The sequence below is a fragment of the Micromys minutus genome, assembly GCF_963924665.1.
Source record: "Micromys minutus genome assembly, chromosome: 17".
NCBI lineage: Eukaryota > Metazoa > Chordata > Mammalia > Rodentia > Muridae > Micromys > Micromys minutus.
Window position 1 is genome coordinate 28,485,849 of NC_137952.1, and position 19,756 is coordinate 28,505,604.

At 45.7% G+C, this 19,756-nt stretch overlaps 1 protein-coding gene across 1 annotated transcript; it reads right to left on the bottom strand.

Moving 5' to 3' along the window:
- Positions 1-857: 857 nt before the first annotated feature.
- On the bottom strand, positions 858-17,655 carry EPB42 (erythrocyte membrane protein band 4.2; the record flags this gene model as incomplete). The annotated part of the gene is made up of 13 exons (XM_080930935.1): positions 858-1,017; positions 2,735-2,868; positions 3,065-3,225; positions 5,789-6,088; positions 7,022-7,264; positions 7,970-8,073; positions 8,352-8,490; positions 8,887-9,064; positions 10,248-10,352; positions 11,181-11,299; positions 14,497-14,730; positions 15,641-15,826; positions 17,646-17,655. The coding sequence occupies 13 exons, from the start codon at positions 17,653-17,655 to the stop codon at positions 858-860; spliced, it is 2,073 nt and encodes a 690-aa protein (XP_080787061.1).
- Positions 17,656-19,756: the final 2,101 nt, after the last annotated feature.

Consider the following 19,756-nt stretch of genomic DNA (forward strand, 5'->3'; position numbering starts at 1 on the left):
TGACTCTTCATTGGCTTCTTTAAGTTCTGTATGGGTGTTGAGCTATCTAGAAGTGGGGAGGGGATGAGGAAGACCGCCAGGCCTCAAGAAGGAAGGCTGCACCAATGATTGCTGCAGTCTCTGATGTCTGTCCTGCCTGGATCTGGCTGAAAGCCTGAGGTCAGGAATCTCAGCAGGCCAGTTAAGTATTTTTATGATGAGCTTTACCAGAGCTGTATATTTTGTAATATATAAATCTCGAAACATTTTATCAAGATATCTTTTTGTTTGATCTTTTTGAATCTAGTTTTTAAGGTGGTCTCTCTCTATCAAATCTGATCTGTATAACTCTGGAAGGCATCTAAAGCCGAATTATACCTTTTAAAAACATAAAAACAGGGTCTGGAGAGGTGGCTCAGCAGTTAAGAGCACTGACTGCTCTTCCAGAGAGGTCCTGAGTTCAATTCCCAGCAACCATATGGTGACTCACAACCATCTGTGATGGGATCAGACACCTTCTGCTGGTGCATCTGAAGACAGCTACAGTGTACTCATTAAATAAATCTTAAAAAAGAAAACAAACAAAAACATAAAGACAAATCCTTTTTACCAAATAGTGTCTTTTAGTCGGCAACTACAGAGTGAGTTCCAGGACCACCAGGACTACATAGAGAAACCCTGTCTCAAAATGCCAATGAACCAACCAACCAACCAACCAAATAACCAAAACCAAGAAAAACATGAATTTTGGTTTCTGTGAATCTTGCTTGGTTTTTGGTCACTGGTCTGTTCAACTTCAGTGTAGACTCATTTGTCTGGTTCCCTCTGCTTCCCTCTGGAGCATGTCTAGCTTTAGAAGTTTGAAGGTTGTTTGGGGATTAAACAGAAACATCAGGGACCACAAGGACACTTCTGTGGCCAGTCAGGTTCTGGAACATGTCGCAATCTACTTCCACAGTGAGCCTTTGGAGCCCCAGATGTGTTGGGGTGAACTGGAACTGAGTATGCAGGCTGCTTCCTGGCCACACAGAACCCACTCTGAAATAGAGGCAGAGACAGGTGTTAATTCTCCTTCACTGGGTGTCCTTCCTGGATTGAAGATATGGGGCATGAGGATAAAGAAATCTAAGGACATTGTTGGGAAGCCAGAAGTGGTCATAAGGATGAAGACAGGAGCTTTGCTATACAGAGCAACTGTCTGACTCAAGGCAGCATCAGTGATTTTGTCTGGCTCTGTTCTTTATAACGGTATGTTTGGCAAAGGCTATAGTTTTACATTTCTCCCTGGTGAGCACAGTAGGTCCCATAGGCATAATGAGGGAGTGCCAATGTGTCAGCAGCTAATGGCTGACCTTCATGGACTATTGTAGACCTTTCAGTAACTAAGGAAATGTTTGGGATTTTCTTTGAGGAACTTTGCTCCACAATTGGTCTGGAAAAATCAGGAAGTCTAGGTAAATGTTCATGGGTCCCTTTTAAAACTCTCATTTTATTGGCAAGAATGACAAATTTTCATGATGTTGTACCAGTGACTCAGTAATTGGACCACCTTCTGGGAAGCTCAGTGTCGCTTTAAACTGTACCCAACCAAAGGATGTTTGCAATGTCTAATACCATTGAGGAGCCAAAATACACAGGAACTCCTAAAAGTCAACAAGAATGATGGCAAGGACAGGAGAAAAGCAGCCAAGACAGAAACAACCACAGAAGAGAGGATGGAAAAGGAAAACCAGCCAGAAGAATGGCACATCGGAACATTAAGACATGGCTTTCTGTCAGACATTCTTTTTTTTTCCAACTGGAAAGAAGAGAATCGTTGGATAGTTGCCAGAGATATGGGGAGAGAAGTTGTCTTTCAGTGCAGGAAGGATCCTGCTAAATCTGATAAAATCTGGCCAAGCCAGATCATATCCCGTGACCCATAAATTCCATCCCTGTATAGATATAATTCCTGGCATCACCAAAGTTTCAAACAAGCTGAGAAGGGAGCATGAAGCTGTTGGCTGCGAAGCTTCGTGGCATCAGAGTGAGAGGTTATCTGTTGCCCATCATTGTGGAGAGGTAGGAAGCACAGTGGAGTATTGTGGGGCCTAAGAGATGGGCTTCACATATACATGACAAGAACAATGAAAAGGAAAAACAAATAAAGCATCGATGTAAGTTACAGTATACATCATACATTTCTAAAGAGCCACACATAGACATGGAGGGAGGTGAAGGAATTAGAAATGAAAGGAACTTGATGAAAGTTGTATCTTGTGGTTGTGAATAGGAGCATCTCTTTGTTCTCCCCAGAGCCAGGATATCCTATCCACAATACCTAGGCTCTTTCTGGATGATCAGGACAGGTGAGGTAGGGGTTATGCAGGGTCCTTATAGTCTCCCTTATTCTCTCCTCCTGTTGACTTGGTGGTTCCAGAATGAGATGGGCCATTTGGTAGCTTTAATTAAACTTCTGAAGATATCTGCTCTATCTTCAGTAATATGACAAAAAGATAGATTACTGTTTTTAAGTTAGTGAGTCCAAACCAGTTGAGATCTTTCAGTGGGATAAGAAGTTTACAGTCTTAGCCTGGTGGTGGTGCTGCTCACCTTTCATCCCAGCACTCAGGAGGCAGAGGCAGGTGGATCTTTGTGAGTTTAAGACCAGCCTGATCTGTAGAGTGAGTTCCAGGACAGCTAAGGCCACACAGAGAAATCTTGTCTCAAAATTCAAAAACGGCAGGAGAGGAAGAAACTTCTTACAGTCTCTTACCCATATCTCTTCTCTCTGTGAATGAGTCCCCTCCCAAAGATGGAGATGATGCAGTTTTGCATGGGGGCATCTAAGGAGTTGTGCATTCTAACAGAGACAGTGAGGGGCTGAAACTGTGCTGCTCTCTTTGGCATCTGTAGGAAGAAGCAACACAGAGAGAATTACTGATAGCCTCTGGGGAAGGGACAGTCATCGATTTCAGGTGTTGATCCACCCCCAGAGACACACCTTCTCTAACAAAGCCACACCTCCTAATCCTCCCCCAAACTCTTCCACAACAGCCCTGAACCATAGCAGCTAAGAGTAACTGAGTGAAAAGCAAGTACCCACCTCAATGACGAGATTCGGTCTACCAATGACCATGTCTTCCTGAGCAAAGCAGCTGAGACTGGCGTGCGAGTGCCTTGCCATTGCTGTGACTCTGAGAAAGCTGTTCTCGGGTGGGTTTTGCTCAAAATAGAAGAAGGACAGGCTGGTGGATATTCTCAGAACTGCAACATTACAATAGGCAAGTCAGTATACAGCACAGGGTGCATGCATGCAGGAATCAAACTGTAGCTCCACCTAGAACAAGGGACTTGGGGTGTCATGGAAGACAGAAAGATGCTGTCTTCCCTATGCCCACTCTGTGCTTTTCCAGGACCCCTGCCCCATTACTGCCCTTGCCAACACTCTTAGCAGACTGTCTCACCGGGATGTAGAAAAGCTCCTGTGAGCTAGATTGGGCCATGGTGTCTTTGTGTGAAAACGGTAGGATGACTGGTGTTTCATGACTCTCTTCAGAGCAGTGCTTATCTCAAATATCGCCACGTAGCAGTTGCTAAACACAAGCTTACACAGTCCTGCCCCTCTGTTTTCCGGCCTTTTCCACAGAAAATGTTAACTATCAACTAGGGCTCTCTCAAGCTCTGGTTCCCATTCTCTGCAGACATTACCCCTGCTGTGACCTTTCCCCAGGGGATGTGCTGTCCCCCTGACCACATAGAGTACTGTGCCTCTTAAACCGTGTGTCCTATTCTCATTGATGCTGAGAAGCCGTGTGACCTCAGGCAATGTGTCTCACTTCCCTGTGTCTCGGTTTCCTCTGATGGCAAGTGTCCAAGAATGGTATTCACCTCATCAAGTTGTGAGAAAGGTGAGATAAAGCATTTACTGCACTCACCGCCATTTCCAGCAGATAGTTGGTACTCGGTAAGTGTGAGTTGTAAGTATTCCAATCGGTATAACCCACCTCTCCCAAAGCTTCAGTTTTTATGTTGATTATTTACTTCAGCGTATAAGCAGAGTCGCCTTCAAAATAAACCAAAGAATCATACGACCCTGTTTCTGAAGCTGCCCCCCTGGCTGACTATCCACTTAACCTCTTCTCTTTCCCATGATGCTCTAAGAAGAAATCCACTTCCTGAGTTGAGTTCGTTTAAACTTCAGGACCACTTCCCCGTCTCAGCTCTTCAGCCAGGACATCTCACAATCTCTCTGCCAACCCTGTTGTGTGTCTCTGTCCCCTTAGACTCCCTCATCTTTGTTCTTTCCCTAACTCTGCCATGGCTGGTGTGGCTAAGGCTCTCTCCTTGCTGGCTCATCTCCTTACATCTGGTCCTCTAGCACTGTAAGTGCCCCCTGTGCCCTGACTCTTAGTCACCCTCTCTGTGCTGGGATTTCTGTACCAGCCACTCTTCCATATGAACTGGATCCTGAACTCTGTGTTTAAGTTCTCAGCTACCTTCTTGCTGTCAGAATACTTGGATGTCTCATGGGCTTTTAGCAAAACATGCTATAACTAGATTCTTCTTCCTTCCCCAAACTTGCATCCCCCTCTTTTAGTGACTCCTACAAACCAATCCACATTAACAAATCTAATTTCTCTCACCTCTGGGTCTTATTTCTGAGTGCTACCAGGCTAACCTGGCTTTTGTTTCTGGATTTCGACTGTTACTGGTTCTCTACGGCTGTATGTAAGAATCCTTTATAACACAGACCCAACACCATGCCACACCTCAGTTAGATCAGATGCTGGCAGTGAGGCTCAGCATTAAGACTGTAAAGTCTCCCGGGGGCTTCAGCTACAGCCAAGGTTAAGAACAACTGCTCTGACGTGACCACCTCCATTTCATTTTGTCTTTTAAACATGGATGTCTAATAACATGGGCACTACCAATGTTACTAACCCAGACAACAAAACTCAGGCTCCTGAGAATGACATATAAGACTGTCTAGCTCTGATGCTAATTCACACTGTGTGTGGGCAAAACACAGTGATAGGAGGAACAGAGACCTAGACCACTGCAGTCCTGTAGGCGAGCTCTATCCTTGTTCCTGAAGCTTGCCTGTGCAGCGACATTTCCTCTGGAGTTCTGCAAACTCTGATGTTTGTGTCTTCTGCTGAGTTTTTGATCTTATTGCCTGGGCTATAGCAATAATAGAGTTTCCCCAGGTGACTACAGTGTGTGACCAAGTTTAGGCATGATTGGTAGACTTCAGGGAATCTTAACCCTAAAATACATAGTTTCTAAAGACTACCTATGTGTGACCTCATCTCGGACTAATTAAACAAGTATCTAAAAGAGAGAAGGAACCCTTGTACATCTTCTCTCTGGAATGCTTGGTACATTTTTCTGTCTATCTGGATCTTCTTCATTCTTCAAAACAGCCTTTTGTGGATCATCTGGGTGAGACTGCCCCAGCCTGGAAGAGGGGCTTCCTGACCTGCACTCTGTCGGTTTCCTCAAATGCTTTCTCACTGCCAGGGTGGGTTGGTGTACTTATCTGATTGTAGTTGAGATTGTGTTCCTCTCACCATGTCAGGACCAATGTTGAATGAAGATATATATATATATATATATATATATATATATATATATATATATATATATGTGTGTGTGTGTGTGTGTGTGTGTGTGTGTGTGTGTGTGTGTGTGTGTGTTGAATGTATATGTGTTGAGTAATATATGAGAGTAAGCACCAAGAGGCTAAAAGCTGTCTCTGGAGACCCTTAGGTGGGGCCCAGGAAAGAACCATGTGTACACAGGGTGACTGCTGGGGCCAGAGAGTTACCCTGGTTAGGTCCCAGCATGAAGAACTGCTTCTGCCTCCAGAGACCAGTAGCAAGGACTCCATTGTAGTACAAAGCCTGGAGCCCAAACACCAGTTGCACCTCCTTCTCCTTGTCTGTGGGGTTAATCAAGGTCATTGAGAGCCGACCATTTCCTCTCAGAGGGAGGGAGCTAGGTGCTTCCAAGAACAGGTGTAGAGGATCCCCCGGCTCACAACTTGGAGGATGGATGCCACTGTCTTTCCCAAGTTTCATTCTTCCTTTTTGGACTCTCTCCAGTACCTCCTTTTCTTGAAGAGACCCTGCAGAAGAGAAAAGAGAGCACACAGTAGGTGCAGATCCTTCTGATAAAAGGGTAGGGTTAAAATGCATTTACCGCTTCTGTTCAGAAATCAAAATCCTAAAAAGCTTTGCAAATGCCTCAGGCTTTGAATTTGCCTTTGCACAAGGAAAATAGTGCTGCAGCTGGAGATGTTTTTGCAAGAAATTGGCTCTACGTGTGTGAAGGAACTTGGAGTTACTCCAAGAGCAAAGGAGCCATGGAGCATTCTTGAGCGGGAAGATAATAATGACATACATGTCTTAGGAAGGTCATTCTGGAAAGTGAAATGGGAAAGGGCACTGTAATGGGGACACCAGAGCCTGGGAGGAGCCATCCTATGGGCAAGAGGTAAAGGAGCTAGATTATCTAGGTTGTGAGAAAGAACACAGAAGACAAAGGCAGGCAGGGACAGTTCGCTGTGAGGGGGAAGGCTCAAGTTACAAGCATCCCGGGTTTGAATGCTAATAGAGAGAAATAGTTGGTGATCTTGGGAGAGAGGGAGAGAGGGGTAACATCCTCTTCCTCAGTCCTGAAAGTCTTCTTGAACAAGGCTCAATATTTAGTGCTTTGTTTCATAATGACAGTTCTCAACTGGAGGCAATTTCGACCCCCTAGAGGACATTTGAAAATACAGGAAGGCGTTTTTTTTTTTTTTTTTGGTGATGAGGACTGGCTGGAGTTGGGGACTGACATCTCAGGAGCAGAAGCCAAGAGAGCACCTAGTGCATCCTGCAGCTCAGCCTCCTACAGAACATAACAATCTGATGCGGATCAGCGGTCAAGCCAGCCAGGCTTGAGAAACCTACTTTTATCGGATGGGGAAAGACAGGGGCTCTTTCTGGCCGCCTTCTGCCCTCCCATTCCCTCCCTCTTGTTTGCTGCCTCAGTTTGACCAGGCATTTCTGGTCAGTACCTGCAGGATACTTGTAGTTCTGAGTGATGTCTTCGCAGCGGTCACTGCCCACGACCTTGGTGCTGATGTTGTTGCCGACGTTCTTTCTGTTGGAGTTGGTTAACTCCAACTTTCCATCCTCACAGCACTTCCAGACCACACACGAGGCATTTACTGCAGCAAAGAGCTCTGGTACTGCTGGGTCCAGCTGCAGGTCCCCCTCTTTGACTGCTTTGACTGGGACCAGATGGCAGGATCCCAGGACTGAGGGGGAGAAAGGGCAGATGAGCAAAGGAGCCACCCTTAGACCTCTGCTCGGTAAGGGCTTATAATGTCCTTGTCCTGTGCATTATTTTTCCTTCTCCAGGATCAAGGTCAGAGGTAGGAAGTAGGCTTTCTGAGAAAGTCTCAGAGACGAAACTCACAATTATGCAGTGAAAATACTTCTAGGTCCTGGCCTATACCAGAAACTGGACAGGAAGGACCTCAGAAGAACGTGATTAGTACCCAGTCTTAATGCTAATATGCTAGGGACAGGCCACCTTAATTGCTTCTGGCATGCCGGGCCCCTAACAGTTCTGTTCCAGGACAAGGAGCCACCATTCTTCAGCTACTTGAAACTTCCCTTTGTAGGCCTGAGCTTACTATAAGGTTCCTTTCATCCACACACAGATAAATCCACCCTACCAGGCACTACCCCAGAACACACACATCCAGGTTAAGATCCTTTGGCCTTCATTGAGATGGCATTCCCTTGCTCATGGCTTTAAGGGGGCCCAGTGTTCATGTAGTCTCACCTGATAGCTGACATCTCCACCTACCCTGAGCCTGCTAGCACCACCATATAGCCACCGTTACTTCCACTTCTCCTGTTTTAGACCCTCTTTTGACTACATGCTCCTCCTAGATCTTTTGCAAGGGACCCCCTTCATCTCTTGCAGCCCTGGTTGGTCCACCCTTAGGCTTTACCTCCAACTCCATTAGGAGCTCTTGGGTGCAGAATCTGCCATCCATCATAGCCATGGGGCAAATCAGGTCTGTTCATCCAGCATTCTACAGAAGTTTGGAAGATCCTAAACATAGCAAAGGCAAAACTTCAAGTTGGGGAAAAAAAAATGAATATGGAAGAGAGTATAGGAATGTAACTTTAGGGAGCTGTTGCCATGGGAACTACGGACACTGTATAAAAAGAAGAGTGACACTCTTGGAGAGGAGTAAACACCCACCACTGATCACCACCACCTCCTATAAGAGTCCTGAGGGCCTGCTCTTAGCCCAGGGCTAAGTATGGGGGTTCACATGGAACTTGGCCCACTCTGGTCTAGAACCCTAACTCCTTTAGGCTTCTCACCAGATACGGCCCCTCTGTCCTTCTCCATTTTGGAGTCCCTCCTCGTTGTAGTACTCATCTACCAGCAGGCTCCCATCGGTACCTTGGGCTGAATCAAATGTGGTAACGACTCGAGCTGGGATGCCCAGGCACCGTAGCACTGCAAGAAAGAGATGTAGGTATCAGAGGGGCAGGAAAGCCCCAGGCTGAACAGGATATGTCTTAAATGACAGGTGACATTGTAGAAAGAGGAGGATTCTGAACTGAACAGAAGGTGCACAGATCACACAGCACAGGAATGTGGAGCAAGAGGGAGGTTTAGAAGCACTGGGGCTTGCTCAAGTTTGAGAGCAGAGTTTGAAAATGAGCTCAGACTTGCAGAGGGGAAAGAGAAGCAGAAGCTGGTGGGGAAACTGGTTGAGGGAAGGATGTGGAGAGTAGGCCGTGCCTGCTTTAAGAGATGTCCCTCCCACATGGGAGGCCATGGGACAAGTTAAGATGCAGGTTAGACACTACAGCAGCCCAGAGACTGACCTGTGTGTTGCCTGCCCTTTACCTGTGCAAGCAACAGCAGCAAACACCCATGCCTGGCTCTCATACACGGGTCGTCCTTGGCCAGTGAGCCACTGCCTCAGGATGGGCACGCTGCCTCGTCGTTTGTACAACAAGGCACTTTCCTGGGCAGCTTGGGTCTGTGAAATCGGCAGGACACTCTTCTTCTTGAGGACGTGCAACTGTCAGGGCAGATATGTTGGTTGTCAGTGAGAGTCCTGTGGGTGGACAGCTTGCAGCGGCTAGCCAGGAATGCTTGTTGCAGCTTGTCAAGCACGTGACCCAATCCCTGGAGTTTGTTGAACCAGTATGCTCCAGGCTCTGGATTATATTCTGCTTTATAACCTCAAAGGCAGACTCAGGGCTCCCCATCTAAATCATCTTCCAGCCCCAGCCACAGGGAGAAGTATGAGAGTTCTACTGGTTCTCAGCTTCCCCCACCCCTACCCTGACTCCTAAAGTGTTTGCCCTGGGTCCTAGAGTCCACTTATCTCAAGCCTCTTCCTCCTTTCACAATAGCCTGGATCCCACACCCTGCCTTTCAGAGAGGGACAGGGTATTATGAAAGGAAATAGGGACTGTGTAACTTCTCTGAGAGGGTTTTGTAGACATGGTGTGCTGGCTAATTTTATGACAACTAGAGTCATCTGAGAGAAGGGAACCCCAATTGTGAAAATGCCCCTGTAAGATCTATCTGTAGGCAAACTGTAGGGATGTTCTTAATCACTAATTGATTGATAGGGGAGGGCCAGCACAAAGAGAGTGGTGCCATCTCTGGGTTGTTGGTCCTGGGTTCTTTAAGAAAGCAGACTGAGCAAGCCATGAGGAGCAAGCCAGTAAGCAGCATCCCTCCATGGCCTCTGCATCAACTCCTGCCTCCAGGTTTCTGCCTCCAGGTTCCTTCCCTCTTGAGTTTCTGACTTGGTTGCCTTCAGTGGACTGTGACTCTGGATATGTAAGTTAAATAAACCATTTCTTCCCCAACTTGCTTTTAGTCAAAATAATTTTTCATGGGAAACACCAAGCCACCTTCATGGTTTGTATATTCTTAGGAACATTTGGAAATAAAACCATAGCAAGCGCTGAGAAGAAGAGGGTGTGTCTTCCTTCCTAGGGATCCAGATCAGGGCTGGGAGAATGAGAGCTCTGAGGAAAACCAGGTCAGTGTTAGATAAACCTCTCTCCCCTTTTTTTGCCCTGTCCTTCTCTCCTATCAGGATCTTTTCTGAGGACTGTCTCCCCCACACCCTGGGAACGGGGACCTATCTGCGCTCTGAAGGCTTCCAGAACATTAAAGATGGAGTTCTTGAGCCAAGTGCTCACGTCCCATCTCCTCTCCCTCTGGATCCCCAGCTCCATGCTCACCAAGGCGCCCACCACGCGGGCCACATGTGTAGGCTGGTTCCAGTCTTTCACCTGCTCGTCCACACTCAGTAAGTTCAGGCTGAGGTCCAAGACGTCTTTCTCAAACTGTAAGGACAATGCAGGATAAGATGAAGAAGGATTTCTGGGCCAGGCGCCATCTCTGAGGACAGATTTGTTATCTTTTCCTTCTCTCAAGCTTGGGTCTCATATCTTCCTCGCCTGCCTCAACATTCACCATGGGTGCTCTGTCACTTTTACCGTACTGTGTACCCAGTGCCCAGTGCTTTGTTCTGTGGGCTGGTTTTCCTGATAGGTTGTGATCTCATGAGCATTGGTATTGGGTCATTTATTTCTTATTTATTCATTGAATCACGGTCTTACTGTGTAGACCAGGTTGGCTTTGAACTCCCAGAGGTCTGCCTGCCTATGCCTTCTGTGTTGGGATTTAAGGCATGTGTCACTATCAGTACCATGTCTATTCAATCCATTTAACTTCATTCATTCCTACTTAGAACTTCGTCCATTCCTACTTAGTGAATATCTAATGTTCCTACAGGCACCAAGCCAGGTATGGAAGACTCTAGGTAGCTCCCACTCTGGAGGAGTCCCCTGGTTGGGATGTGTGTGTGGCTCCTCAGGTAGCACAGCATAGCAACCTAGCTCAGACGATAGGCATATATCCTAGATGACACACTGGAAAAAACTCCCCATGGAATTAGGAGAATTTTCCAGAAGGTAGTAAGACTGGGGAAGTAGTTTCCCAAAGGGAAAGAGAAGGAAGCTAGTCCAAGAAGCAGCTACAGAGAATACTTTGTAAGTGTGGTCCAGAAGGAACAGAGGCACCACAGGTTGGCAAGGGCATTTTGAACCTGCTACCTTTGGCTGAGTATTGAAGGTTATGTATGCCTCTTCTTCCCTAGAGGTCCCCATTACCTGACCAAAGTCCCAGGGCTCTTCCTGAATGCAGTCAGCTGTGCCCAGGTAGATAAAGCCATTCTGGTTCAATACATATTCGGTGCGTTGAGCCTCGTTCTGCAGAAATACAGCATCATCTGTGAAGAAGCAGGAAAGGTTGAGAGCCTGAGGGTGCCAGGTCTGTCCTTCCTGCCCGGGCTTCTGCCCTGTTAGCCCAGGTTGGGTTTGGTTTCAGCTCTCTCTTGCATCCCTGGGTCTAATTAAAACTTCAGGAGGGTCCTTCTCACTGCTCCCTCAGGACCTGGCCCATACTTGCTGTCAGTGTGGCTAGGAACAGGCCACCTTTAAAAAGCCTTGTGCTTTCCAGAAGAGGTTTGGAAATGAGAACCCTATTGGCTCAACCAGAAATCCCAGGGAGTTTCCCAGTGGCCTGTTAAGTCTCACCTGGAAGACCAATTTGTAATAACAAAAAAGTGTCTCAGGGGAAAAGCCAAATGAACACAACATTTAAACCCAGATTAAGTAGAGTAGACGGAGAGGGGAAGCAGGATGGAGCAGGGGTTCAAAAGTGGAATTCTGAGCATTGGGCTTCTGCCCTGGGAGGTTCTCTGTGACCACAGTCCTTTCTTACTGCGTGACCCAATTTCCCTTTCCAAGGTGAGTATCACGAAGACACTGCAGGTCAGAGAACAACTTTGACTTGTCAGTCTGAGTCATCTGCCTTGTTTGAGACAAAGTCTCTTCAGCACTGTGTAAGGTAGGCCAGAGTCTTGTGTCTCTGCTTCCCATCTTCCTATAAGCATGCTGCCTCCAATTTTCCCTTGAATTCTAGGGATCCGAACCCAAGTCTTGCACCCACAGAGCCTTCCCTCCACTCCTTGATATCCTTTAATGAAACTCCTGTTCACTTAGGGAGCTCAAAGCAGCACAGGATTCAGCTTTTCTTGTCAGATTTTCTCTCTCAGCCTTGGTGGCCAGGCAGTGTGTGTAAAGGTGTGTGTGTGTGTGTGTGTGTGTGTGTGTGTGTGTCCATTAGGTAATGAATAAAAGGCATGTTCATGTACTATGGGGTGGTTCGACTGGTTTCTAGGAACATTAAAGGAACTTCCAGACCACCAAAAGAGCTTCTAGCACTTGAGAGTTGCCCAGACACCCAGTATTGTCTGTGCATCCTGTGTGCTGGGATTAAAGGCATGTGCTACCACACTCTGCCCATTGGATCCTCTCTCGGCCATCTCTCAGAGGAGCAGAGGCAATGGCTCCCACTGCCCAATCCCTCCAGAGAAGGGCTTCCCTAGTTGGGGGGGTCCTATAAATGGAGCAAGAAGGCAGGAATCCTAGTAGTGGATTTATGGGTGGATTCCTTCAGAGCCCAATGCTGTCCTTGAACAGTCTTGTTGGGACTATATTTTGGCTGCCAGGGGCTAGCTTTGAATATAGACTCTGGGGCAGTCATCTAGGGTGCACTAATGCCTCAGCTTTGGAAGAATGCCCCCAAGATCTTCTTGTCAGTATGTAGTGAAATGTGGGACCTCTCTCAGTGGAAGAATCCTGGATCTACAAGTGAATAACACGGGGTAAAAGACACCAGAATAGACTTGTTCCCATCTGTCATTTCACTTGCCTTTCCTCATGGGGCACAAAGGAAGACCCTGAGCTGAGAGAGTAAGCAGGACCAACTGTAGGAGGTTTTCAACCCTTAAATACAGTTCGTCATGTCGTGGTTATTGCCAGTTATGAAGTAATGTTGCTACTGTTAGGGATTGTAATATAAATGTTTGTGGTTTCCAGTGGTCTCCAGTGAACCCTGTGACAGGGTTGTGAGCCACGCACAGGTTGAGAACTACTGATCTAAAGTAAGGGGTGGGTACAGGAGGTCCCACCTGGACAAGAGAAATAAAGTCCATTGGCTTCAGATGTCATAGAGGAAAGATCCTGGGACTTGGTTCTAGGCTTAAGTCTGTAGGAACCCGGGGGAATTATTTTCTTTTCCCATATTTTCTCTGGTCTCCCAGCCCTGTCTTACAAAGGGGGCTCGTCAGGCCAACTGAGATTGTTGAAAGAAAAAGGAAGCTCATGTCTAGTGTCCTGAAGCTAGGAAAGCTAGGAGAAACTGTTTTCCATTCTCCCAACCAACCCTTAAGTCTCTGTCTGCAGCATTAAGATGGGTGTGACAGATTTAAAGGGGAAAGAAATCTCAAATGAGAAGGAAGGGACAATGTCCCATTGTAGTCTCATTTGGACAATAGGTCTTGTAGATGAATCAAGCCCAGCTTCAACCAGAGCTGTACATTAAAGGAGGTCATCTGACCCCAGTCAAGACACTTATAGATCAGCTCAACTACAGGACTTTAGACAGGTCATCGTGGAGAGACCCTACAACCTACTTTAATAACAGAATAAATAGGGGGAGAAATACAAAAATCACAAAATAGTGCTCCTTTACCACGAATCTGATGAACATAAGGACCCTTGTAGCACGACTACTTTCACATTCTAGAGGGATTGGGCAATTCAAACTTTCATGGGTTTTTTTTTTTTTTTTTCCTTTAAAATGTTTTCTTTCATTAGACAATCTTTTGACCCCTCAAAACCCAACTATCTCCCAGAGAGCGACTGGAAGAGACAGGAAAGAGGCAAAGAAGCCCCATCCCCTGGACCACCATCTCTTCCTAGTTCTTAGCCCCACTGTGTGTGTGTGCGGTGTGTGTGGTGTGTGTGGTGTGTGTGTGTGTATGTGTGTGTGGTGTGTGTGTGTATGTGTGTCTCTGTGTGTGTGTGGTGTGTGTATGTCTGTGTGTCTCTCTGTGTGTGTGGTGTCTGTGTGTCTGTGTGTATGTGTGTGTGTGCACGTCTGTGTGTCTGTCTCAGTTTATGTATACATGGGTGCTCAGGTGTAAACCTGTTCGGTCAAAGGCCAGAAGAGCACATTGGATCTCCTGGACCTGGTTTTCGAGGCATCTGTTGGACACTTGACTTGTTAGTTACAAGCTGGGACCCAAGCCTTTGTCCCCATGACAGTGCAGCAAGCACTCAACTGCAGGACTATCTATCTTTCCAGCTCCTCATTAATAATTATTACAGTAAAGGACAGACGTTTTAGTTCATTTCAAATCGTTCAAAATAGTCTGAAGCAGCATCCAAGTTTGTCGGCAAGGTAAGTTTATACTTGTAACATGAAGTCCCAGGGACACCAAGATGGAACCCTGAGCCTGAGGAGATACTTGCTGGAATTTAAGGGTGGTGTTGTTCACAGGATGCTTGTCAGAGTTGCATCCCAGCTCTTTTTCCCTTCATCCCTGTGCATCTCAAATTCACCTAGGTCCAAACTCACCTCTATTCCACGGATTAAAGAGCAGTGTGAATTGGCCCAAGAGGTATTGCTTCTTGCCGGAAACCTGAAGCAGGAGTGAGTATTGGCCAATGACAGCATCCACAGGTGTGGTCACAGAGATGTTCCAGTGTTGGGCATCTCTTTCCTCCACTGCTGCACTCCACCCTTTTTTGTCCCCCAGAGAGGAAATCGGGAAGATAGCTTGGGTCTTATTGATCTTAGAAGGCTGCTCTCCTGAAATGCACAGAAATAAATTGGTCATTTGGTCTTCCAGGTCACAGGTCAGAGTAATCTATCAAGGTCTTACAAAAATGGAGGAGGTGTTAGTTTTGGAGGAGAAGAAAAGAGGTCCTCCTATAAAGAGAAACAGCAGAGAATGATGGGTGAACACAGGCTCTGGGTGCTTATAGATTCTTATCTATGAAAGGGTCACAGTCTACAAAATGGGTGCAATAATGGTAAAATCATCCCTCTGATTCATGGGATATTGATTGTAGGACCTCCTGCAGTAACCAAATCCAAGGATGTTTATATCTCTTTATAGAAAATACCATGGCATTGCATTTTCTTGCATACTAATCTTTTGATTATGTATTAATCCTCATACACTGTGAATGCTGTATAAGCAGTCACTGTGCTGTAGGTTTTAAGATTTGATAATGAGGAGGGAAAGACTGTACTTGTTCACTACAGGGACAGTTTTTGCCCAGGTATGTTCCATCATGGTTGGCTGATTCTGAGGAAGCAGAACCCATGGGCCTGGAGAGCCTGTGAAGGGACTAAATTAGATATTGAATATGAAGTACTTCATTCAGTAGCTGGCACATAATACAGATTTCAACAGCTAGTGAAGACTAGATGCTATATGTAGCTAGAATTAAACCCCACTCAGTCTTTCCTACAAAGTTGCAGTCAAAAGGAAGGTCTTGGTGGTGATGCTGCCTCGCACTTCAGAATCATAATAAATAGCATTTCCTATACACTTTGTCTTGTTAATTCTCACACTATCTTCTTATCAGTCAGAGCGGACAGCCCAAGGCCCAGCTACTGTGTGGACCATTTGTCCTTTGGTCTTCTGAGAAGATGCTGAGAAGATACTCCCACTCCAGATACCCAAGTCCCCACAGTGGCCTATCACACACACCAGTTTGTGCAATGAGAGCCACTTTCTTCAGGGCAGGCAGAAACTTGTCGGCTTTGGCACGGAAGTTCAGGGTGATAGTGAAGGACTGTCCCCTCCTCAAAACAAGGTGCTGGGAGCTGATGGCGTTGGTGTGTTGCTTCTCATTGTTTTCTGCTGAGTGGAAGTCACAGCTCTTGATACTCAGAGCTGTTGTGGGAGAAAGCAAAGTCATAGATATGAGGTAAGTGCAATAGCATGAATAAAAGTTCTCTTCCAAGAGTGGGGTTCGAGTCCCCAGCTCAATTTCCTTGTCAGCTGTGCACCCTCAAGCAAGCAGCTCATTTGAACTTCAGTTTTCTTCTCTTTAGACTAACTATTCACCTTTGACGAGATACACGAAATGAACAAAGTTAGACACATATATACTTATGTATCTGTGCTAGCATCTACTTTATCTTAGCATAATGTCAAACATGTACTAAAGACCATTAAATGTTAACATTTATTTCTGGTTCCAAATCCATAATCCACCCCCTGAGCTACATGTGTAGTGTCACCATTCATGTTTTTGAGAACACGGTCTGATAATATTAGGACTGGTTTGAGGTCACTGAGTCAAATTCTCTTGTCTTACAGATGAGATGGGTAAGGCTGAGAATAGAACCAACTCACCCGAGATCATGTTTGAGTTTTGATCTAAAGACTCACCATCTCATGACACTTAAAAGGAGGTGGCTGAGAGTATTGTGAGCCCACCTTCTTTGATGGTTGAGTTGGACTCGGTGATGGGAGGGTGAGCTGCCACATGATTTGAACCAGGTACACTGGACCCATACAATAACCACAGCATCATGGCATGAGCTATTCTTCAGAATCCTTTGGACTGTCTTGTTCTGTCTGGAAGGCTTCCCAGCTTATTACCAGAAAGATGCTTGCTCACCTTCCATTAATGAGTGCCATTGCCTCTAAAGCCCTTGTTGACTTCTCCAGGTGAAGCTTGGTCTCGTTTTATAGACATCACCTACTGCTCCTGCCCCTCAACCCCTCCTGAGAGCTTGTTGAGTGGCTGTGTTTATTTCATTTCTATGTTCTCTGTCCAGCAGTATGCTGAACACGATCAATTTCCCAGTCAGGGTTTGCTCCCTCAATGACAGGACATGAACATGGAATCATGCCTAACAAGAGTTTCTCAGACATGCTTGGGGCTCAGGCTGCACTGTGCTGGCCCTCACAGCAGAGGAGCCCAGAGTTTGTACACCTTCTCAATCTGTTTGTCTTGCTGTTTTATGTCTGTCTCTGCTCATTGTGTTTATGTAAACGACTCCTACCATCCCTTCCTTCCTTCAAGATTTCCCAGGTGTCTTTAGTTTCTTTCTATCGCTGTGATAAAACACCATGTCCAAAAGCAACCTGGGGAAAAGGGGTTAATTTCATCTTCTATAGTACATTATCCAGAGGAGTTGGGGCAGGAACCTAGGGGCAGGGACCTAGAGGCAGGAACTGAAACAAAAGCCACACAGGAGCAGAGGAGCACGCTTACTGACCCACTCAGCCTGCCTTTTTTATACTATCCTGGACCCCTGCCTAAGACAGCACAACCCACAGTGGGCTGGGCCCTCCCACATCGATCAACAACGGAGAAAATGAACCACAAGTTTGTCCACTGGCCAATCCAGAGGGGATATTTTTCTCAATTGAGGTTTTCTCTTCTAAAATGATTTTGGCCTGTGTTGAGTTGATATAAAGATTAGTCAGCACACTAGGCATATTTCATTTGGATCATAGCCTAGAGAATAGCAGCCATTTACTTGATGCTGGTCCTGAGCTATGACTACAGATACATGATAATTATGATAATTATTCATAAGTGCAATTAAAATGACCAGCCACCACTCACCCCTCCACACTCACACCACCACCCTCACATCTTACGCACCCTACTGTCACCTCCATTACTATCCTATTTCCCTTAATAAACAACATGTCTCAATGACAACCCTAGCAGCCAAGACCCGGGCTAGCTTACCTTGCCCCATGGCTGCAGGCTACTCCAATGCACAGCACAAAGAATGTCGGCCTCGCACGGTTGTCTCTGGGTTCTCTCTCCAAATCTATCTCCACACTGGTGACGATGGTGGACTTCTGTTGGTTTAAAGCCTCTAAGAAGCAGATTTCCTTCACTCCTCTTGTGAGCCTTCTGACAGGTTTCTGGACTCCTACTCCCTCCCTGCTGCTATCTCCTAGACCAGCTGCTGGGAGTGACCCTTTTCTCCTTCATGATGTAGCTTAGGCAGGAGGCCTAGGCAGGCCTCTGTCTGTTAGGATAGAGAACTCCTGGGAAGACCTGCTAGCTGGAAAAAAAATCGCTCAAAGCCTGATTCTTCAATGACCTCAAGAACCCCTCAGAGATGTTTTCTGGACAACTCCAGATGTTGCTGTAAGCAGTGGGTCCATACCCAACTCTGAACCTCCTGCCTCAAGTAAATTATGAGCAGCTGCTTACCATGGATATGTCTGTAGCCCATCTGTTTGAATGAGATAAGGAAATAGAGTCTGTTGAAAAAGAAAATGCAGAAGCCTGAACCCTTCCAGGATGACCTGCTCTGGGACAAGCACCGAGAGATGGTTTGGAATTGTTTGGGACTCAGCTCTAGTCCTTCCTCCTTGGTTATTAAAGGATGAAGGCACAGGAGAGGGTCTCCTGTCTGGCCCTCCTGGATTTTCTGGCTCTTTGCCTGAGCTTCCCAGTGTGTGTCCAGTATAGTAACTTTCATACCTGTAATTACTGACTGTTGGAAACATACAACTACAGTTGAAAATGTAATTAAAGTCCTAACTTACAGTGCTTAACAATGAAAGGTGGAATGTTCAGAAATAAACCTGAGGAATGTGGAAGGGCTGTGAGGAAAATGACTGACAGGCAGAAGGAAGCCTCGAACCGATGAAAGGGTAGCTTACAAGCTTGGATTGGATTCCACCATGAACACACCAAACCTCCCAGGCTGATCTTAAGGTTCATGCAGCCCCAGCAAACCCATCAAAACAATTGTCCTCTGAAACAAGGTAAACTGATTTTAAGTTTCAAAACATAACATCAAAAGCAGAAACAACTTGTGATCAGGGTTTCTAGATAAGAAAACATGATGATCCCGACACTTTAGAAATGTCCGAATTAAATGTACTAAATGTTGTGCTTTGAGTCAGTGAAGGAAGAAAAGATTCATTAGTATGTGGTTTGGAGACATTAGCTTGCCATGAAGTTGACCTCCTATTAGACTACATGCATTCCTGATGGATCCAAACTATAAGGGTCGGGACTGGAAGATTACTCTGTCATTTAGGGTACTCAATTTTCTGGAGAGCTCAGGTTCAATTCCCAACACTCAAGTGGTTTACAACTGGCTATAATTCCAGCCACAGGAGATTTTATGCCCTCTACTCGCCTCTGCAGCACCAGGCATACATAACACACACACACACACACACACACACAATAAAATAACAATTAAAAACTTATTCCTTTAAAATGATTATTTGTGTGTGTGTGGTATGTATGTATAACACATACATGCAAGAGCTCGAGAAGGTCAGAAGGTGACTTTGGATGCCCTGGAATTAGGTTATAAGTTACAAGCCACCTCATGAACACTGGGAACTGAACCTAGGTCTTCTGTAAGAGCAGCAAGTGTACTTAATCTCCAAGCCATCTATGGCCCAATTAGAATTAATTCTTTTGATTCAGCTGCTCCAACTAGGCAAAATGAAGTTTATACAAGTATATGCAATACATTGATACTTAAAAAAGCAACAATAGATAATACCATAAACATCCACAAATAAGATATAGTCAGGTAAACAGAGGGAACCCCTGTTCATATTGTAAATGAATATGGAACAATTTTCAATCAATATTTTTAATTTGAAAAAGTGAGACATGGGACAAAGAACAGTGTAAGCTGCTTCTGTATAAAAGATGGATATATGTGGGGAGGATATGTGTGCGTCTTATATAAGGATATGTGTGGGGCGGATATGTGTATATTCTATATAAAAATATATGTGGGGAGGGTATTTATGTGTTCTGTATAAGAATATATGTGGGGAGGGTATGTGTGTGTTGTATATAAAGATATATAT